A 23,237-nucleotide genomic window follows, 5' to 3' on the forward strand; every position below is an offset into this window, starting at 1 on the left:
GCCTCCTCTTCCAGGCAGGGTGGGGACACAGTGCTTGCCAGCACGGAGGTTAAAGTCACGCACTAGTTCCATAGCGCTTGGTCAATTACTGATGCCCAAGCCTTCTCATACCCAGGGCCCCAACCTCGGCTCTGCCTACATCATCCCCCTTCCCCTACAACGCCCTCACCCACCATGATGAGATCACCTCCCAGTCTGTCCATGATGCAGTCACTAGAAGGTTAATGTCAGCAGGCTCAGCACAGCAGGGCCCTCTGGGCTGTCCCGTGGCCAGTAGGACATTCTGACTGGCCAGTACCAGATGCTAAATATTGTGAATATCACCCCTACATGCCATGGTCCAATCTGCTCTCCTCTTTCACTCTCATTCTAAGTAGGAGAAAACTCCACATTGAAGCCTAAATTCTCTCCGTCTGCTTCCCACCCTTGAAGCACACCACACGTCCTGCATGCCCATTTGCCCCCGTCTGCTCTCCTTTCCCCACCCCTGTCCTGTCCACCCCCCGATTCACCACCCCCACCCCATATTCCCGCTGCTCTGGGCCAGCCCTCTCAAGGGAGACCTGTCACACATTATGAAGAATGACAGGTATGTTAAGTGAAAAATCAAATTTATTTGCAATAGACAGCTCTGGTTGCATTGATTTCCGTATGACTTCCCCTGCATACCCTTTTAAGCATCCAGACTCAGTGTCAGTATGAGTGAGCTGAGACATCCCAGGACTGGAGAAATGCAAGGTGAGGGTTGACTCTAAGGGCTCGGTGATTCCATTGAGCCCGCCTGGTGCCTCTGATGTGTGAGTTTAGAAGATTTATTTTACCGAGCATAAGATACCCTCCTGTTTGCTTTAAGTCTTTTTGGCCTCTCTCTTGAGGAGCCCAGGATACATACAGATTGACATCCCACTTCACCCAACATCTAGCTGAGCAGTCTTGGGCTGGTGACATCACCTGGACCTATGTTCCCGTTTTTAAAATGGGATGATAATCTCTGACCTGCTACCCTTAGGATTTTTGTGGACCCAGGGAGGTAATGGGAGAGAGAGTATTTTGTAAACAGCAATGCTCGCGCCTGCCTGTGAGATGAGAATGCTTTTTGTTTGCAAAGTTAAGAAGGGGCTCCTTCTGCAGCCTCAGGTGCTAGGGTGGCATCCAGGCCAAGCTGGACCTGCCAGGGCTCACCGAGCTCTATCACTATGGACAGGACAGGGCTGAAGAAAAGTTTTGATACTCTTTTTCCCTTCCCCTCAGTGAGACCCAGAGATGACAATTAGTAGTAGGCCGCATTCATGAAGCATCTACTCCGTGCCAGGTACTGTGTCAAGTGCTTTATTTGTAGTCCTCATGAATTCTGACCCTCCTCCCATTGCCCAAGGGAAGAGGCCGAGAGTAGTAACTGGCAGAGCCTGAATTCAAATCCAGGTCTAATGCCAGTGTGTGAGCTCTTACCCACAAGCTGGGAAAGAGAGGAAGAGCCCTCATCTTTCAAGCTTGAGAGGCAGCCTGGCTAACAAGTCAGCTTTCATGTGGATCCAGGCCTGTGTATAGGGGGGTGGGAGGGAACCGTAAGCTGTCAGGCTATATGCAGGGGAGGGGAAGGGTGTACCCAGCTCTTCTTACCTCTGTGATCTTGGGCAAATGATTCAGCTTGGTGGTGTTGTAAGGATTAAATAACAAAGTCAAAGCAGATATAAATTACACAGCACCATGCCTGGCTAACCCTGTCTGTAGAAGGGAAGTGGACAGGGCAGAATCAGGGAGGGCTGCATGAACATGCAGGAATTGAGGCATCAAAGAAGGCTCAAGGCACTACAGGCAGAAAAACAGGAAACGCCGAGGCACCAGGGGAGCGAACATGTGTCATGGCAGGTGTGGATATAATGAGCAGTCTGGTGGGTCTGGAGCATGGGTGGTGAGGTGGAGAGGCAGGCAATAAAATCCTCCAAAAGACAAATGAATTTGGGGAAAGCCCTACTAAGCTAGGTTAAGGAGCTCAGGGTAAGGGCAATGGGGAGCCATTTCCAACTTCACTCCAGCTACAGAGTGGAGATTAGTTGATGGGGGGCAGCCCTGGGCAGAGAGAGTTGCGGTCGACCCTCCCAGAGAAATGATAGTGGCCTGAACTGGAACAGTGGTAGAGGGGGTGGAGAAGAGAGACAAATCTGAAAGGTATTCTGGAGTAGGGTGAACAGACTTCAGTAACCACGGTGTGCAGGAAATGAAGGCGTGGGAGCCAGGACAGTGCCCAAACGACCAAGTTTTTAGCTCTCTCTCAGAAATGGCTTCCACCCAAGGTCAGGGCAGTACTTGACACAAAAAGGTGCTGTTTGTTGAATGAATAAGTGAACAAATGACAAAACTGGTAACTAAGACTTTTTTAGCACTTGGTGGTAACAACTCACCACTGAAACACATCACCTCATTGATCCTCATAACAATTCAGTGCAGTAGGGAGACCACTCATGCCCACCCAGTGGGTGAGGACTGAGGCTCAGAGGAGAGCCTGAGGCTCTGAACTCAACCTCAGGCCGCCTGACACCACACAGAGCCCAATTTCTAACTGCCTCAGTATCCCTATGGAGTGGGTGACCATGAAAATAAAGGAACTAAGAATGAACTATAGGGCAGGCTTTGACTAGATACAGGTGCCAAAGTAGCAGACTTCGTGTTGACGTGGTGCCCATGCACCCGGGCACACCTGCGCCCATACCTGCTCTGTGCTCTGCCCACAGCCCGCCCTCACCTGTGCGGCAAAACTCCTCGGCCTCCTGAGGCACCATGTCCTTGATGCGGCTGCCGTAAGCGAGGCGGGCATCCTGGTCATAGGCCTTTAGGGTCTCGCTGGAGCTGTAGGACTTCTGCGGGGCCTTGCTCTCCTCGCTGTCCGCAGAGGAGCCGGTGTAGCGGCGCTCGGCGTCGCGGCGTCGGGTCAGCGAGCGGTATGGCTTCCTCTCCTTCACGTCCATGGCCTCCGGCCCACACTCCTCCACATCCACGAACAGGGTCCTCGCCGCACTCAGGGCTGAGTGTTCTGGAGCTGGGGAAACGAAAGAAAGGGCATGAGCTTGAGCCCCAATAAGCAAAGACAATAGCCCGGTCCACCCAGGGCCTCGATTCCACCTGCAATGCTGCGGAGAAGGACCTCGTGCTCCGAGGCCACACAGGCAGAGATCCTTGCATCCAGAGCCGCTAGTGACGAATCCTGTCTTTCTGCTCCTTCGCCTTTTCACCAAGAAGATGCCTCAACCTGTTGCTCCAGTGGTGTGTGTCGAGGAAGCTAAAGAAGGCCACTAGTCTTCCTAATCCCCTAGACAGGAATCACGTGTTTGTTCCCATCACGTCCCTGCTGCTGCAGGGCCTGACATGCAACAGTGACTCCTTAAGAATTTGTAAAATGAATGACTGTATCCATTCATTTTGGGGTAAGCACTTTGCATTCATTATCTCATTAAATCAAATGAGCCAAGGTGTAAACAACCAATCCACACTATCACCTCCAGATAATTAATTACTTGCTTATTGTTTGTTTTCTTCCACTAACACATATAAGCTCCATGAGAGCAGGGGCTTCACCTGCTTTGCTCACTCCCGGTCTACTGCACCTCCAGTGAATCCTGCCACGCCTAATACACATTGGGTTAATTGACTGGCCAACCAAACCCCATCTGACAGTGGAGAAAAACATTCAAGGCCATGAGGCGGTAAGTTACAAAGCCTGAACCTGAACCCAGGTCTGCTTGGCTCTAAAGCCTGAGTTTTTCCTGTGCTGTTATGTCCCCTTCTTCTCACTCTCACTACACCTTCCAGTTAGGCTGGAACCTAAGAGTAACCTTCCCGCTAGGCTGGCTCTGCAGACCGGAGGGAGGACCCCTCACCTCCAGACTCCCACCTCAGAGGTGGCACCACCCGCACCTGGAGCAGCCACAGTACCTGCCCCACATGGCTGGGTGTTGCCTGGGTGTCTGGTGGGAAGCTTCTAATCCCCCTTTTTCCTCTTTTCCTCACCTTGACCCTTTTGCCCTAGACTGACCCCCATAATTTTAAAGCTGTCAGAGCACCCTCTTTATCCTTCCAAATGTTTTCCTTTGGCTCTGGGGTAGCCGGCAGGTCAGCCCAGAAGGAAAGTAGAATATCCTGCACAAAGTCTGATGAGAGCACTTGTGTTTCTTGACAAATACAACCTACTCAGTTCTTTCTTTCATTGTTCCACTTTTCAGAGGAACATGGGTATACAAAACATTCCACTGTGTACCTGTCCTTCCAGAGAAACCACAGAGCGAGAGGGGCAGTGTCGGCACGGGGTCCCGGGTGAGGGTCAGGCCACTGACAGCCAGAGAGGTGGGCCTGTCCGAGAGGGCAGTGGCCACTCAGTGCCGCCAATGCTGAGATGGAGGAGTGCAGGGTGTCTTGTGATTTTTTAAGACAAGCTAGAAATGTGGACTTAGATGTAAAATGTATAATTTTTAAATGCTATCCATTATTATGTTTTAGAATTTCAAAATACTTCACAGGCCAAACAAAGCATACTGTTTGGGTCATTTTGGTCTGAGGACTAGTGGTTTGCAAGCCCTGCCTTTAATCGTGGACATCTGAGGCATCCCTTCAGCCTGCAGGCGCTCTCTTCCCTCCCCAGGCCCCAGGGGCTCTCTCCTGGGCAGCTCTTGCCTTGGCTCCAGTGCAAACTCTGTCCTCCTCAAAGAGCCCTCTGGACCAACTCACACGGGTGGCAAGTCCTAACCTGAAAAGCTGCCTCACTTTGCTCAAGGGAATGTCTGAGGTCACCACTGGGTGTCTTGGGATTTATCATGGGCCCCAGGTATCTACTGTAGACTTTCCTTTACATGTTCTCCATTATTTTAAAAGAATGCAAACATTTGTGACTTTATTGGTGCCTTGTAATAACCTTGAAGCATATATGACAATGATTTTCATTCCCATTTATACATGGGGCAACAGTGACGCGGAGGCAAACAGCCTCCTGCCCAAGCCCGCACGGTAAATTAGTGGCAAAGCCAGCATTACTAGACAGGTGACAGTGCCTTAGGGTTGTCATGAGAGCCAATCAACATGGGAGGACCAATTCTCAAAGTAGTCCCGGGAACTAGTGCTGGGACAGCAGCATGACCCCGGATACAGGGAACTCAAATCTTACTGGGGCCCAAGCTGAGAGCTCTGAGCTCTGACCTCCTGGCAGGGAGGGACAAGAAGCCGGTGCCCTGAGTGCCCCAGGGGAGGGCACAGGGAAGACCGGTGACGCTACCGCTTTCAAATTCATAATTTAAAAAACATCTCACATTGTGACCTGAACACATTTATGTATGTGAGTGTGTGTTTAAATATATAAAATTGAAATAAGATTCACACCAAAGTTATTGTAGAATGAGCAATGCACTCTAACATTTCCTATTTCATTCTCTATAAATTTTTTTTAAAAGGTTGATTATGACTCCCAAAACTGATGACCCAGTAATAGCTTTTGACCCAAAGCACTGTTCTTGTCTAATTTGGATGAAGATTTATGGTGACTGCTGTCTAGCTCCTGTGACCTCTGGCCTTTCATCTCCAACCCATCCCTGGTGACAGTGATAGCAATAATAATAAGTGTAAGCACTCAGGTAATACTAGCCATTATTAATAGTAGTCACTCATAATTCACAATACTAATAATGGTATTAATAATAGCCAACATAATATTAATAGTAGCTAATACTTACTGAGTACTTACTTTTACTAATACTGTGTGGAAACATTTTGATGCTCACTTCAATCCAGTGATATAGGTACTATGTCTGCAAATCACAGGTGAGAAATTGCACGGTGAAGTATCCTGCCCAAGGTTACACAGCTCGTGAGCGGCGGAGCCACAGTTCTGACCCAGGTAGTTGAAGTCGGCACGTGGATATAACCGCTAGAAAGTATCCCCTTTACTTGCTGTGCCAGGTGAATTTCCTAAGCTCAGATCAGGGTACTGCCTTGCTTACACCCCTCTTGCAGCCCTGCAGAGCCTTTGGGGTGAGTGCCTGGTTCTTGGTCAAAACGGTGTTCTATGTCCGGCCTATCTTCCTTCCTTCTCACTGAGCCACCTTCTGGACCTTAATTCTGTGATCTCTCCACCTCTGTGAATGTTGTTCCACCATAGGATATCCACCTAACTAGGTGTCTGCCCCTCTCCTGGACAGTGGTTCCAGGAGGGCAGGCCTGGCATCCACAGAACTCATGAAGTGTCTGTGGGGGAAATGAATGAATACACTTCAGCTCTTCTTACTAGTCAGCCTTAAGTAATATAAAATATTGGTAGTTCCATTGAGGTAAATATGTATGAGGTACACCTAAGATGGAATTAGATGCATTACTTAGAAGTGTTCTTTTAAAAATTTTCAGCAGCTTGGGTTTGAAGTACATACCCCCACTTAGCAGCTGTGTGACCTAGGACAGGTTATTTAACCACTCTGTGCTTCAGTTTCATCATCTGTGAAACAGCACCAACCTCTTGGGGTTGTTCTGAGGATTAAATGAATGAGTACATGTCCCTGAAACATAGGGTCGCCGATACCTATGGGTGCTGAATATGTTAGCCATTATTACCATCAGAAGAAAAACCCCACATTTTATTTTTAAAAGGCACACTTTAGAAGTCTCCAGCTAGGTGTCAGTTATAACTGGCGAAGAAACATATGTTAATAAGGCTGAGACACATTTTAGGCTGTTAAATCGGTGGAGGACGGTCTTCTTATCAGTGTGTGCCTGCTGACTGGAGACACTGGCTGCAAGGCAAAGACCCAGGAATGGTGAATTGTTAAGCACACAGCCCCAAACTCATGTCTTCCCTGTCACACAGCAGAGGCAGGGAAAACACATGCCTTGCTCTCATTTCCTTTCACCTTTTTCCATTTTAGGCTTATCAAGTAATTCAGTAAATATTTTTTTTTCCAGCAGATGGGTGGTCGGTCATGGTTCATATGGCCTTTACTAGAGAGAGAAAGAAGGGGGTGGGATGTGAGACGTGGCGGTGGAGAGAAGCTTCTCGGAGCAAGGGTCTGCGGGGCAGTGGTGCAGAGACCCCGGCAGGAGCAGGGGAGAGATGAGGGGAAGGGTGCCCAGCTCAGACTCTGTGACCCCACCCATGGGCTAGGGGACAGAAACACCAGCACATGTGTGTTGAAACATGTCAGTACCTCCTCACCTGCTGACCAGTGGTTCCTTGCAGTGTCCAAATCCACTAGCCTGACTCTTCGTAACTCTCCCTCCACTTCTTCTCACAGCGCACAGGACAACCCGCCACCTCCATACTCCTCTCTCCCAGGCACTTTCTGTTTCTGCCCCACGGAGCTGCCGGCCGCATCTCAGACCTCCTCACTCTGAGCCTCTGCATATGTTGTTCACGGGGTTCACCTGAGGGAGCCCCCTGAAGGAGATGGGGGCAGAAGGGTATAGGAGAGAGGTGAGAGTGCTGCTTCTCTGCTCTCTCCCTGCTTTGCAGACCTTCGTGCACTCCGTCTCCCACCAGGGGGCCCCGCTTCCAGGCCTCCAGCTCTTACAGGGCTCAGTGAACACCCTTCCCTGCCCTCCCCGTTCCAGGCCCAGGGAGCCCCAGTTTCCTGCAGCAGACAGACCCTGGGTGTCCCACCATACTGGTTGGCTGCCTTCACCTGCCCACACTTGCATCTCTTTATTTAAGTCTGCTCATTTAAACCATCTGGGGTGAATTCCGTTTCCTGTGGGGATCCTGCCCCGTGATGCCCCGTCACCTCTTACTCTTGGGTTCGTTTTCCATAACCTTAGTTATCATCACCATGGAGCTAATGACACCAGCAGCTCTCGCTTACTCAGGGTGCACGACAGGCCAAGCACTGGGCGAAGTGCTTTGGGTAGATGTCACCATTGAGTTGTCACCATTCCTAGTCTCTGTATTGGTCCCATTTTACTGATGAAGAACCTAAAGCTTAGAGAAGTTAAACAACTTCCTTAAAACCACACAGGCAGGAACTGAATCAAGAGCTGGATCCATTCATCACCAAATCTTCCTTCCCACAGGCACCTGCCATGCACAGTGATAGAATGAGCTCCACATTTAGAGCTCATCCGGCTCCAGCCACTTTCTGGCTGTGTGGCCCTGGGCAAGTCCCTCACCCCAGGACGCTGGGTTTGTTAGGAGCTTTGTAAACTGCAACGCGCCTTATTCCTATAGACATACAGGATTGGAGGACTATTGCTATAATGCCATCACAATCATCTTCGCTGCTTTGGTGTTCTTTCCAAACAACAAACCCTACAACTGCTTTAGGCATAGAGGAAATCAAGCAGCTGAGTATGTTCTGGGAAGCCAAGTAGCAAAACACACCTGAAAAACATGCATGACTCGCAGCTCAGTCATTGCAGGCCTCAGGCTAAGCATGAGGGTCTGCTGTGGCCCCAGCTGAGGTTTACAACCAAGACCCAGGGCCTGTGGTCCCCATGGGAGGATGCTGGTGGAGACCACAGATGTGCGACGTGTGAGACCCTGGCCCGCTCTTGGGGTGTAGCTTGCTGAACCTTTCTACAGGTAAAACCTGAGCACCACAGAGGTGCCTTCAGAGAGTTCATTTCCACACCCTGTTAGACTGGTCTTATGCTGGGCACTGGGCCCACAGATGAGCTGGACGCCAGCACCTCGGGGACAGCTAACTGTCTCTTTGGGAGTCAGCCACAGGGAACAGGGATGAGAGCTTTGGTAAAGCACAGACTGCAGGCTGCAAGCACAGTTTTACAGGTTGCTCCTCATGCTGACATGGGGGTCATTTCTGGTGCCTGTGTGGGGAAGGAGAGTGGACTTGGGACAAGACACAGGCAGAAGCGTGGATGCACTGATCACTGTGCTCTGTGCTCGTCACATAACCTGCAAGGACCCTGCTGACCTCTGGTCTGAGAGAGCAGGCTACATGACCTGGCAGAGTGGTCATGTTCACACAGCCAGCGACAGCGCCGGGATTGCCTCTAAAATCCACATTTTGGGTTTTTTTTCTTCTTTTACATGGAGCTGGGCTTGGATGGATCTGGAAGGTTTGAACAGGTACGTGAACATGGGGAGGCCTGGGGGACCCAGAGTGGTGATGGGGGTCGGGGTAGCATTTCAGGCAGGAAAAGAGGCAGTCACAATAGAATACCCGCTGTCAGTCGAATACCCGGGGACTTTGTACGGATTACTTCTAATCCCCACAACACGTATGCAGTTAGATATTACCCTCTTATTTTATGTTTTCTGTTATGTTACAAATGAGATAACAAGTGCAAAGAAAAGGTGACCCGCTGTAGATTACATGTCAGGGTCTGGATTTGAACCAGAGAGAATATTCAAACCTGAAGAAAGGTGCTCTACACCTAGTACCATCAGTTAATTCATTTGGCAAATAATTGCTAAGGACCTTTTCTGTCCTAAATGCTATTGGAAGAAGCATGGAGATGACACACTGAGCCCACCCCCTCCCGTACCCCCTTCCCTCTGTCTCTCACCTCCCCTCCTCCCCACAACACTGCAACCCACCCGGCTGTTCCGAGTCTTGTGTGAGGCCTCAGTGGACAAGACCAGGGAGCCTGTTACTCCTTGGAGTTTCAGAAAGACAGTGTGTGAGTCAAACAGGGAGAGAGGCAGGAGGAGGTCACCACAAGCCTCTAAGCCACGCCCAGTGGGCCAGAGGTAAAGACACAATCAGGGACCACTGTCCAGAGAAAGTGACATCTGAACCGTGACTCAGGGATGCCTGCACATGGAAGCAGGCCAGGCTGGGCAGCTGCGGTGAGGAGAGAGAAGAAGTGTAGATCTGAGGCCTTCCAACTTCTCCGACCTACAGTAAACAGACATTCACTTCACAGTCCAGTACACACACCAATCTATACATTTCTAACTAAAACAAAAATCCCAAAAACTATGCTTAACTTTTCCTCAAGAGTGAAACCTGATACTTCTATTTCACTCCAGCCTACTGAAATAGAATTATGCGTGGGTTGCCAACCTGCAGTTTGAAAACACCTCCCAGGTAACACTGTGGATGAAAGTCAGGGGGTGGGAGGGCATGTGGGGACAGACAGGCCCAGTCATTCCTGAGCTCGAGGCTCCAGGGGGGGAAAGTGGTTCAAGATAAAGCTTGAGAGGTGAGGAGCGAGCAGCCGGGTAGAAAGAAAAGGAATTTCCATGAATGATTATAATACAAGTAGACAACAATGTGCAATTGTGCATGTGGCGGAAAGCCTTGATCTTGAGATCGCTGGGGAGCATGTGGGCCAGCTGTTTCTCAGGGGCTGGGATGGGTGGGGGTGGGGGGTGATCGGGGGTGGGGGTGGGGACAGGATCTGGACTGGAAGAATGGCCATGGTGTAGGACTGGAGGAGAGGAGAGGGGATGGGGCAACAAAACTTTTGATGTGCAGGGAGAAACTCAGAAGCAAACTTGGGCCCTTTACTTGGGCTCCAGCAATGTTTATGAGGAGCAAGGGCCTGGAACAGTCTCAGGGATACTTCATCAGAAGCACAGCACTGCTGAGGCCCCTCTGCCCCCTCCAGGGCTCTCGGGGAAAATGGATGCTGAGACCACCCTGGGCTCCCCGGAAACCTCAGAAGCAGCCAGGACAACCCAGAAATTGTCTGAATTCCTACTGGACTAAGGGTTTATAAGTTTTCCTTAACATAAGCACATGGTGATATTTTTAGTTGTTTGTGTGTCAAAAAGGGCCCATAAATATTTCAGAGCTAAAATGTGTTCTTTAAAATACAAGCCCTGGGCAGTATCTGTGTGTGTCTATGTGTGTAAAATCATCATACATTTTTTGATGCCTTAGTCCTTTGAAATCTGGTCTTGCAAATCCTTTGTTTTAAACTCCAGTGTGATATGAAGGCGAATGGGACAGAAAGGGCACCTGGTCTATGCCAGGTACTGTGTTGGGCTGTTTAAACCAGAGAAGTAGGCATTGCTATACCCACTTTACAAACTTGGAGACTGAGGTTCAGAGTAGCAAAGAGATGCTCAAGTTCACACAGTATGCCCAGACTGGAGCCTGGGAGGTCTGGCTCCCAAGTCAGTACTCCCTATTGCACATTTCTCTGGCCCTTTCCCTTTAGGGGATTCCTTGCCTTTTTAAACACACAATAGTTATAACAACAGTGACTAATGGCAAGCTCTTCACATGTATTATCTCATTTAATCCTCACCTTACCCCTAAAACTTCCTCATTTTATAGATGAAAAGCCCAGGACTTAAAGAGGTTAAGTACCTTGCCCAGAGGCTCACAGCAAAGACATGGCAGAGCCTGGGTCTGTAGGAGCCTAAGGCTCAAGGTCTGAATCAGGACTTGTATTGCTTCCCACCCAGGTCACCCCTTATTCTAATTTGCTTAAATGCTCTCTGTGTTCTTTCCCTGTTTTTTTTTTTAGCAGTATTAATTTCTCAGACAAATGAATTAGCACTTGACCTGGGCTTCTGGGAGGAATACTTTTCCAGCTGCTTCTCAAAGTGTGTCCTGCACAGGAGGGCAGCACCATAGGCCCAGGAAAGGGCTTTCTTGGGCTCGGGGTGGAATGTGGCCATGTGCCCAGCCTGGCTGTGGGGACTTCCCTAATCAGTGGCTGGCAGGCAGGTGACAGATGGTGCTGCTGCCCTCAGGGGCCATCTCGCCCTTCTATTGCAGGGCTGGTCACAGGCCAGGGTTTGAAGGTGGAAGTTGCTGTGCAGGCACTGCTCCTCTGATCCCGAGTGTGTGAGCTCTCACCAGAGCTGGCCTGCCCCCTCAAAGGGCTGAGACACACAGGGCCAGGACATGATGGGCCCTTGTCCAGCCCCAGGAAGTACAAGGGCTGTGTTTTCCAGATTCCTCCATCTACATTCTTTCCCTCCCAAAGCCATCTACCAGCCAATGATTCCTCCTCTAAAATGGTGGCTTCTCAGTGTCAGAAAATGTACTTATTATTGTATGATGGAAATTACCATGAAAGGTCATGCACCATCAATGTTCGAACCGCCTTGGTCCAGTCCTTACCAGTTGGTCACACCCTATCTAAAGCTGGGACCTTTCCTACCTCCAGGGACAGCTCTGACTATGCCTCCTGACATGGAATGCTGCCTCCTCCTAGTTGCCTTCGGTAGGCCTCAGCTCTATACCTTGAGGTCTCAGGAAATAAGTTCAATGCTTGTGCCTTGACAATAACTCTTCAAGACTAAAGAGGGACCCTGGCTGGTATGGCTCAGTGGGTTGAGTGTAGTCCCACAAACTGAAAAGTCATTGGTTCAATTCCCAGTCAGGGCATATGCCTGGGTTGTGGGCCAGGTCCTTGGTTTAGGGAGTGCAAGAGGTGACCAATCGATGTTTCTCTCACACATGGATGTTTTGCTCCCTCTCTTTTTCCCTCCCTTCCTCTCTCTCCAAAAATAAATAATTTTTTTTTTAAAAAGACCAAAGATGGGCTAGTGTATATGTATTTCAGTCTTCTCCTCAGAATGATCATCATTCCTACAGTTTTCAAGCCTCATCTTTCTGGGGAACTTTCTATGGGTTCATCCATCCATATTCCCTCTTTCCCGTCAATGAGGCTTTGTAAGATCCAGGGCCAGATTTGAGGCCAAGGACTTGGACCAGATGAAGTCATAGGGAGAGACATCTACAGGTGATTCCAGCACAGAGAGTACAAAAGAACAACTCACAGAGACAGTCTTGGGGCAGAGGGGGACACTAGCTCCAGTGAGGTAGGCAGCAGAAGCTGCCTGAGTGAGGTGACACCTGAGCTGGGGCTGAAAGGCTGAGCAGGGATTAGCCTGGGGACAGGGAGAGGAGGGTGCTCACACAGGTCCACATGCCTTCCATGCGGGGTTGGCTAGAATCCCTGGGAACCTCTTGGTGCAGTAGAAACGTCTCCCATGCACCTGTCTTGTCTGCACCTAACAAACACAGTATCCCCACAGGGTAGCCCAACCCCATGTGGCTTTCTTGGAAGCACATCTACGGAAGCCCTGGGCTGAGCTGGCTATTTGCCGGGACTGAGTTTCTTCAAGAAAAACAGCTTGAGCAATGGTCTTCTGCTTTAGCCCCCACTGAAAGGGACCCCTTTTCTTCTCCCTAGAAAACCCACTCCAGGGTAAAGCCTGAAGCGCCGGCTATCAGAGTGCTAATTCTTTGTGAAAAGTGCACAAGGGCCCCACATACTTCTGATTTTCTATGGGCTTTTTCTAGGACCATATTAGGAGATAATCAGAAGGAGGGGAGAGATAGTTGGGCTGATTAATTGCACATCCCCTACTGTGTCCAAGGCCTAATCTGCAATTACCAGGGGCTCCTGCATTAAGCCTCACTCTGTGAGGGGAAACCCGGTGCCACAGGGAGCAGGCATTAGTCTAAGGCTTCTGTAAGTGGCGAGACTCTTAGTTTTAACACTAACTCCCCCAATTCACGTGAGCTCCCCAGATTTGGGAAGGTAGCAACTGCATTTGCTCTTGCAGAATGGCTCAGCGTTTATAGAGAGAAGGGAGCTGAGGCTTGGGAAGCTGTGGCTTGCTGATAGCCACATTCAGCAAGTGCAGACCAAAGAGCCATCAGCCACGTGGTGTTTCCTTCCATGGCCTCAGTTTTCTCTCGTGCAACATGGGGTGGTGTGGGGGTGGGGGTCATGTGTAATCCATGCCTGAGGGCTGACTTTAAACTCCTAAACATACATACGCACATATACACACACACACACACCATGGATTCAAAGTACTGTAAAGTTCTGTGAGATTCAGTGACTGCAAAGCACCTTGGGGAAGTGCCAAGAGGGGTCCTGGCAGCAGACAAAGCTTGTTAGCCAAGGCGTCCCAGAAAGGGGTGTCCAGGAGGAAAGCAAGGGAGCTAGCCATGGCTTTGGCAGACTTTCACTTACACCTCTGTGTACTGAAGCCTCAAAAAAGTAGAGAAAGAGTCTCATAATGATGGGAAAACCCTAATTGCCTAAAACTGCCGCCATTTCCAATAATTAAAGGCAGACTTAATAGATATTACGGCTCTCCTTCCAGAAGCTGGGTGGTCAGGCGATTTTTACTTCCATAATTAGCTGCTGTAAGTGACACAGAACTGGAGACAGATAAAGGCAGGGCCAGTCTCTCATGGAGCTGATTGCGCCCAGGGTTCTACACGCCTAATCAAGCCTCACGGCTCTCCTCCCTTTCATCCAAGGCCTCAAAAGACTTCCCCATCGGTAATTAAGTCTCCTAAGTGCCGTCAAGAAAGTGATTCTCCTTGGCAGTCTGAGCAAACAGGAGGCTGCTGGGGTGGAGGTGGGACAGGCAGGCATGTGGCCGGCCCCAAGGTGGGGCACAGAGAGCAAGGAGATGGCCCAGCCTCTGAGACCAGCCCTCTCACGCCTTTGGCCTCTCTGCGTCGCATCTCTAGAAGGACGGCTGCAGGCCTCGTGGTTTTGCTGGCCACTTCCTGCTGAGGCTGGTTCAACCTGCCCCAAACTGGAAACAGCCTGGAGGGCTACTCAAAGTCTTTCTGATTTCTCAACCCAGACAGTTTTGGGGGTGGCGGTATATTTGATAGACATGCCCGTTTAGACAGGGGTAATGCAAACACCACCCTCCAGATTCTTAGAGTGTGGTGGGCACATGAAGGATACAGTTGCTCAATCCCCCTGTGACGGTTGAACTCCCTCTGTGTGTCTGCACAGACACCAGCAGCCTCTGCTTGGTCTCCTAACACACTTCATCCTCTAAGCTCGGCCTCAGACAGAACGCTCTGACATTAAGCTTGAATTTCCCCCCTGCAAGAGCCTTCCCGCTGGCCCTAACTCTGTCTTAGAACCTGGCAGACACCCCTGTTCCCTCCTCCCCAGAGCAAACTCTCTCCTCCCCTGGCTCCAGGAAGTAGTGAGGCACAGTGGTAAAAAAACACAAGCTTTCCATCAACAGCACAACCTAAAACAGGAAACATCGATAAATCAGACCTCACCCAAATTCAAACCTGTGCTCTGTGAAAGAATCCATGAAGAAGATGAAAAGTCAAGCTACAGAGTGGGAGAAGACATCTGCATGCCCACATCCAACAAAGATCTAGCATCTAGAATCAACAGAAAAAAAAAGTCCCCAAAATGCAATTAGAAAATGGCCAAAAGATACAAACAGATATTTCGCTCTTGAGGATGTACAGATGGCAAATAAGCACATGAAAAGCATCATCGATCATTGGGGAAATGCAAATGAAAGCCACAATGAGGGTGACGCAGATGAGAGCCACAGCACCACCACCCACCTGTCCCAATGGCTAACATAAAGAACAGCGGTAACTCTAAATGGCCGCAAGGATGCAGAGAAGCGGGTTCACCCATACGCTGCTGGTAGGAATAACACTCCTGGTCGGAATATAAAGTAGTTCAGCCTCTTTGGAAAACAGTTTGGCAGTTTCCTATAAATTTAAACATGCAATTACTGTACAACCTAGCAACTGCACTCCTGGCATTTATCCCTCAGAAATGAAAATTTATGTTCACACAAAAATCTGCACAATGTTCATAGAAGCCCTCTTCGTAATATCTAAAAGGTGGAAACAGTCCAGATTTCCTTCAAGAGGCGAATGGTTACATAAATGGGGGAATACCATGGAATATACTCAATGATAAAAAGAAATGAATTAATAATACAAATGAATTTCTGCGGTAGTGTGCCTGAATGAAAAAAGGCCAATCGCAAAAGGTTACATACTACGTGATTCCATTTATAGGACATTTTTTGAAAGGACAAAGTTTTAGAAATGGAGAACAGATTAGCCGTTGCTAATGGGGCAGTGGTGGGAAAGGGGTGGGGTAATAATACAAGGACAGTGTGCACTTGTGGTGAAGAAAGGGGTTACTCTCTTGACTGGATCCACTAAGCTACAGGTGGCAAAACAGTAGAGAAGGAAACACACATACACATAAGTACAAGTCAGACTGGGGAAATTAGAATAAAATAATTGGTATTTATAAATGGTCATATCCTGGTTGTAATCTGCTCTTTTACTAGAGTTTTTTCAAAATGTTACTAATGAGAAAAAGTGGGTAAAAGGTACCCAGGATATCTGTCTATTATGTTTGTTGCAACTGCATGTGAACTATGGTGATCTCGATGAATGTTTCAATGAAAAATAGGTTTTTGGAGTCAGGCAGACTTGGGTCTAAACCTTGAACATACCATAAGCTTCTAGTGCAACTTTGGACACATAAACTCTTTGAAACCTCAGTTTTCTCATCTGTAAAATGGGGATCATATCTAGCCCATTTTTTCAGGGTTATCTGGAGGTTTAAATGAGGCAGCCAATGGAAATATTCAACTCTGAACTTGGCACATGAATAAAAACTTAATAAACATCAGAGGTAAATGCTGTATTATTATCCAGGACACACATTTCTGTGCCTTGCCCTGGTCCCACCCACCTTTCTTCCATCCAGCCAGCGATCTTGGGAAAAGTGTCTTTTGGTTGATGTCACTCTTCAAAACACCAGGGTTGTGAAACGGAGTCTGATAACAGTCTCATTGCCAGAAACTGCCGTGGCATCTTGTGATTTCCAGCTTTGATGCCACACTTTACATGCTATTTTTGGCCAGTTGCTTGTCACTTATTTCCTATGTAATGTCTTTATTTCCCCCAATGAGGTAGCAAGATGCTGAGATTCACATTCACTACCAATTCTTAAGCATCTCCTGTGCACAGGCACTAATACTGATATACACACGAGCGGGGAAGCATCACATGTCTATGACAGAACCCTTGGGAAAGCACCAGGAGTTTGGAATGGGAGTAGAGCACTACAGCCATGCTGCCTTGCTGGGCCCACACTGTGTGTTGTGTCATCTCCCACACTGGGTCCACGGTTGGCCGCATGCCCTGCATTGGGCAAGGGGCAAAGGGAATGTTAGCAGGCACGAATCACAGATGTGAAAAACCCCTGAGTATTTGGGCTTGCTATTTTTGGAAAACGTCCATCATATAAAGAGAACCAGGCTAGCCAACTTGTTGCCGCAGACACAGGACCGAGCCAGCCAGCCCCACAGAGATTGCAGCTGCATGAGTGAGCCCAAGGACAATGGCTGAACTGCCCAGCTCTGCCCAGCCTGAGTCACTGACCCTCAGAAACAGGGACCAATTAATAGTCATTGTAAGCCACTATGTTCTACAGGGATATGTCACATAGAAAAGTGAACCAATACAGGTATTATTACAATTTCCATGTCATAGATGAGGAAACTGAGGCTCAGATCATTAAAGTACCTTAAAAAATAAGAAAAAATGTTATGAGGACAGTAAGGGTAATGTCTAATGTTTAAACAGTACTTCTGAGCTTATAAATTTCTTCTTCATTATTGTTCAAGTTAATCCACCATCTGTACCTCTCTTTTGGGGAACTTATCAACATTATATTTATATTTCAGTAGTTTAATTATATGCTCTAAGAAGATAGGGCCGTGTTCATCTGTCTCAGCATCAAGTCTTAAACTTCAAGCCCTGCAAATAGTAGGCACATAATAAATAATGACTAACCGAATAAATGCACAAACACCTCTGAGTAGCTATGTGATGATCCTATTATTATAGACAAAGACTGTTTTAAAGTCACAGAGCTAGCAAGAGGCAGGCTCAGATGCAGCCCAGGTCTTTTGACTCCAGGTGCAAAGGTCTGCCTTAAATTCTCTGTGCATCCCGAGGGGAGACAGACAAGGAAATGAATAACTAACCCACAGTTAGGAGGGAATGTGGTTGGATGACTTCCACATGTTTAAGGAATGCCAATCCCCATGCTAAGGGGATTCCAATCAAACCAAGCTCCCAGCTGGAGCAGCAATGTTCTGCAGTGTGAACCTCTGTGCCTGGGATCAGAGATGCCTGTTACCACAAACTCCATGAGGACTTGTACCATCTAGCCCCCAATCCCCATGGGAGTCGCCCCAATCAGATACAAAACCACCAAGCAAACACAGGAACGCTGAACAGCTCTGCCCTCGGCCAGGGGCCCGGGCCTCATGTTCCTTAGGGAGGACTCAGCAGATGTTAGTGCCAAGCTCTGCATTCTCCTGTTCCAGGGGCCCCCTTCCCTCTCCCCTGCTGCTCAATACACAGAGGTGACATTCTCAGAATGCCCGTAACCATTCTGGCTCCCTGAACCCCAGACTCCACCTGAGGGGGCTCTGTTTGCCTTCCCAACAGCCACCAGGAACAGGACAGATGTCATGCTCCTCTACAAACCACCAGGCTGCCCAAGCACAGGGCTGGCCTCCTATGCAGGCTCGGTGGCCACAGCCTCTCAGATTTAGAGGGGCCCTGAGCCTGTCTTCTCCATGGGGAAGCTCTGGCCCTTGGCCCTCTGCAGGCTAATGTTACACCTGGGTCACTGCCGTCTGACTTCCTGGGCAGACGCTCACTTTGTTCTCCTGATTGTAGTCCTAAATCTGTTTTCATTAAAAACTCTGCCTGTCACTCCATTAATTCTGCTTGTTAGGGTTGTTAACTGTACCAGTCTTCAAGGCTACTCCAGCCAAGAGAGAAAGTGGAGCAGGGCTGCTTGCTTCTTTCCAGGGCTGGCCCCAGCGGGGCTACAGGATCTGGGATCTGGGTCCAGCCCCACCTGGCCTCTGCTAGCCAGCAACAACCCAGATCTGGGCAGTACAGCGTTTCTAATGTAAAGCGCTTTCACATTTCCAAAGTCACTGAGACACCGCCATGCTGTGAGATAGGCAGAGTGCGATCATCACCGCCTCCAGCTTGCCGGTGAGGACATTCCCCCACAAAGAGAAAGCTGAGAGAAAGCGGCCAAGAGCACCAAGAGCCAGGGTTCCACTCGCAGCTCTGTCGCTGCCCAGCTGTGTGCTCTGGGCATGTTATTTAACCTCTCCACCTCTCCGTCTAAAGTGAGATGATAATTGTACCGAACACGTAGACTGTTGGGAGGACTGAACGAGTTAATATGTGCAAAGTACTTAGGAAAGGCTTAGCATTTGGCTGTTACTATTACTATTACTATTGTTATTGTGTGGTATATTTGACTCTGGCCCAGATGCTGTTCTGGGTTTCTCCAGCCTACTCATACCATGGCATTAAGACATGAATGGCCCTATGCCCTCACCGGTGTGGCCAGATGGTTGGCTGTCATCCTGCAAAAAGCAAAGGTTTGCTGGTTCAACTCCTGTTCAGGGCACATGACTAAGCTGCAAGTTCAGTCCCTGGTTGGTGTGTGCACAAGAGGAAATCGATCGATGGTTCTCTCTCACATTGGTGATTCTCTCCCACTCTTCCTCCCTCCCTTCCCCTCTTAAATAAATAAAGTTAACAACAACAACAACAACAATAAAGACATGAATGGTTCTGCTTAGCACTATTTATTCATTCATTTAGTCACTGAGCAAATATTTACTAGGAGTTTACTACGTGCCCAGATCTGTGTTTGGGTGCATGGTGACAAGGGTTTGGTTCTTGTCCCAGAAAAACAGAAAAGATACCAGTGTGTGTGTGTGTTTTTTAATCCTCACCCAAGGATATGTTTATTAATTTTACAGAGAGAGGAAGGGAGAGAGGGAAAGGAGAGAAAGAGAGAGACAGAGAAAAGAGTACTGATTGCTTCCCATATGTGCTCCAACCTAGGATTGAATGCACACGCAACCTTTTGGTGTGTGGAATGACGCTCCCACCAACACAGCAGCCTGGCCAGAGCAGAAGAGACACTAGTTCTGAAAAGGTCTGTTCCACCTTGAATCTCGGCACTGCATGTACTATGTATGAGCCATGGGCAAGGCGCTCTGGGCCTCACTTGTTACTTATACCCCTGCCATCCTGCCTCTCCAGGGGACCCACGTGGTCTTCGGAGGCCTGGAGAGGGAACATGTGACCGAGCCTTCTTGGACTGGAGCCCTGGCCCTCCTCCAGCTCTGGCCAGGGGGGGAGGAGAGATGAGCAGTCCCTGAAGTGATGACCTATGTAATGGTCAGTCACTGTGCAGGCCCCTGATTTCCAGGAAACCTGAACTCTCTTCAAAGAGGGTTTTAATTGGTTTAGACGCTGCGCCTGCTCCAAGGGAGCATTACAAAGTAGGGATTAGCCCCCAGGAGGGCCAGGCCCCACAAATAAACCAGAAGGCTAGAAACTCCCCCTTTGCCTGACCTTCCAGAATTGTCTACCCTTCAGCCTGACAGGGGGCGGGGAGGAGGGGATAGGGAGGAGCTTGTTTCCTTTTCCTTCTCTTCCCGTCCCATGGGTGCAAGAGAAGGGTGTTTAAATCAGAGCCTTGAGCTAGGAAGCAAACGGAAAGGGCCTGTAGAATAATTTTTAGCACAGTCTAGAAAAAGTCCAGGCTTAAAATTCACAGCCTGTGACAAGCAATTGAATTTACCTTCCCAGAGGGAACGGCCCAGAGGCTGCACTGAGAAAACACAATGCTAGGGCTTCTCCTGGGGCTGGCGCTTTACAGTGTACACAGCACCACTGATCGTGCTTACACTGCTCACCCTCTCCTGCCCTGAGAAGTGCGTGTTACATCTTTATTGCCGCAGGGAAGTGGGGCAGGCAGGCAGGAGCATGGGGCACTGGCTCAGGGGAGCCAACTCTGAGACCTGGCTTTGTAACCCTAGGCAAATGACAAAAATATATAAATGACGAATACAAACAGCAGCTCTTATTTTACTGGGCACCCGGTGTGTGCCTGATGATACTTGTTTGCCAAATTGTTGCCATTTTATATAATCTGAGGCTCAGAAGGGGCAAGGATTTGCCCTAAGTCACACAGCTTTATAAGGGACCTGGGACATGGGGCCCTACCTGGAGAGTGTCAATTTCTCTAGCTATATATGGAGATCAGTTTACACTGAGGCTGGATTGTCACAGGAGCAGGTGGATGAGGCTTTGAAACCATGAAACACTATGCAGATATTTCTTATACTTGTTGAGAAAATTAAGGCTCCAATAAGTGAAGTGATATGTCCAAGGTCACCCAGCTGGCAAAGAGCAAAGCTGTTACGTGATCCCAATGTTCTGATGCCTCATGTCCCTTCCACCAGGCCGCAGCTGCCGTCTGGAACACCTGCCTGAGCAGGACAAGGGCTACAAATCTGCAGGAGCACTCAGGCTGATGAAATTTAAATACTCAGCTATTTGAAAAATATAACAACAAGCAGTTGAGAATAAATGCCAAACCTCTAACTGGCTAGGAACACTGCCTGGGGGCACAGAGATTTGTCAGTGTGACTGATGTTTCCCGCTTAAATACAATGTGCAGACACTCGTGCAAAAGAAAGGCAGGCTGGGAGCTGGCAAGGGCAGCATGCGGAGCGCAGCGCATGGATTAGAAAGCAACTCTCACACCTAGTAACTCACTGTTTCTGTATCACGTCCTTCTGAGGGAGGACTGGTTATTCCTATTGTATGGATGGGAAGCCAAGGCCCAGAGAAGCTCAAGACTCATCTAAGTTTGCACAGTCAGTAAGTGCCTGAGCTGGGATCTGAACCCAGAATAGTTTTACTCAAATCTCAACTCCATCCCCTGCACATCCCCTGTACATCTCTCGATGGAACCAGGTGCTCAAATGCCTTTGCTGCTTGGGAGGAACAGGATTGTGTGCCTGGGGTTCTGGGAACTCAAGCCCTTCCCTTGGGACTTGCTGGCTCACCTCTGCCTACTGTCCTTTCCTGAGCCCCTGTTTGACCAGCTCCCTGGGCTGGACATGAGGATTCTGAGACGGTTTTCTTTCATGGCCCTGTCCTGAAAGACGGCCCTGTCTCATGCAGGAAACTGTGCCAGAATCAGATAACGCCCACTAAGATCCTGAAGAAGGGGTGCTTCACCCAGCCTGGCAGCAGGGGAGGAGAAAAGGTGTTTCTTGGGGCACCCAACGCCTTCAAAATTCTGGAGGAGGGAGTGGGGATCTGCAAAGAGGGGAAGGAGTAGGGTATCAGGCCTGAAACCCTGGCGTCAACCAAGTATGGAACTGTTTTTATTTCATGCACATACTGGATCTCCATTTAGGATTTCATTTAAGGAATCAGATCCTTGGCCCAAAACAAGTTATGATCTACACACCATTCCAGATGTTGGCGATAAAGGAAAAAATAAATCTCTCACCCTGTCTGCATTCTTCTGCCCTGCTGAAACTTCTTCACAGCTTTCAGGGTAGTTTTTCTAAGAAGCAAATTGGACTTTAATCATGTCCCTGCTCAAAACATTTCTTTTTTTAAGATTTTATTTATTATTTTTAGAGAGAGGGAAAGGGAGGGAGAAAGAGAAGGAGAAAAACATCAATGTGTGGTTGCCTCTCATGCAACCCCTACTGGGGACCTGGCCCACAACCCAGGCATGTGCCCTGACTGGAATTGAACCAGTGACCCTTTGGTTCACAGTCCATGCTCAGTCTACTGAGCCACACCAGCTAGGGCTCAAAACATTTCAATGGCTCCTTCTTACCTAAAGCCTTGCTACTCAACGTGTGGCTTTGAACCAGAGACAAGTGGCATCTGCATTATTTGGACCTTTTTAGAAATCAGAATTGCAGGCTCCACCTCAGCCCTACTCAGTCAGAATCTGTAACTAGACCCCCAGGTGAGTCCTATGACACCAGTATCTGAGATGCACAGGATGGCAGGATATCCAATCACCCTTCACATCTTGACACCTGCTGTTACTTGTCCTGTATCATCCCCACCCTTTCTCCACCATATCATACTCAATACCAGTCTGCTCTGCCCACCTGTCCTCTCCCATCTCCAAGCCTTTGTATACATGAGGCCTTCAGCCTAGAATATCCATTCTCCCTAGCTGCCAGCTAAAAATCCCTTCCCTTCTTGGAAGTCAGGCTCAATCCTCTAGGAGCCTCCTTAGATCCCTTCTCCCCTCTTACCTGCCACTTGACTCCTTTGTTTCATCATCTCATCATTTCTTCAGCTAGCCCAGCAACTGCGTATCTGAGAGCTCAGTGCTCTGGAATTTGTGTCTGTCATTTAGGTGGGTCTATCTCCTTTAAAAGATGATGAGCCCTGGAGGTAAGGACAGGCCTTTTCCTTCTTTACATCCATTCATCCACACAGCCCCTGTGCTGCCCATCACTGAGGATGCAGGCAGAATCTAGAGTCTGCCTTGAGGGGTACCCTGTTTGGTGGAATGGACAGGCTTTTAAAGTAATGAGCGTGAGTACATATTCTGGATACAGGTTGGTGGCAATGAATGGGATGCTTACTGAGCTGCATTTTTCGAGGCCGATGGAACGAGATGGCTTTGCTTTTAGGGAAAATGGT

The 23,237-nt window shown here is 48.9% G+C and overlaps 1 protein-coding gene across 2 annotated transcripts in view; it reads right to left on the minus strand.

Moving 5' to 3' along the window:
* Nucleotides 1-23,237, minus strand: part of TENM4 (teneurin transmembrane protein 4) — a 737,235-nt gene that overhangs the window by 383,104 nt on the left and 330,894 nt on the right. For both annotated transcript variants that reach the window (XM_045817894.1, XM_045817893.1), the window contains exon 4: nucleotides 2,744-3,037. In XM_045817894.1, coding sequence (XP_045673850.1) covers nucleotides 2,744-3,037 — 294 coding nt within the window. The remainder of the gene's footprint in view (nucleotides 1-2,743; nucleotides 3,038-23,237) is intronic.

This window comes from Phyllostomus hastatus, unplaced genomic scaffold (genome assembly GCF_019186645.2).
Source record: "Phyllostomus hastatus isolate PE091 unplaced genomic scaffold, TTU_PhHast_1.1 phas_scaffold_317, whole genome shotgun sequence".
Lineage (NCBI taxonomy): Eukaryota > Metazoa > Chordata > Mammalia > Chiroptera > Phyllostomidae > Phyllostomus > Phyllostomus hastatus.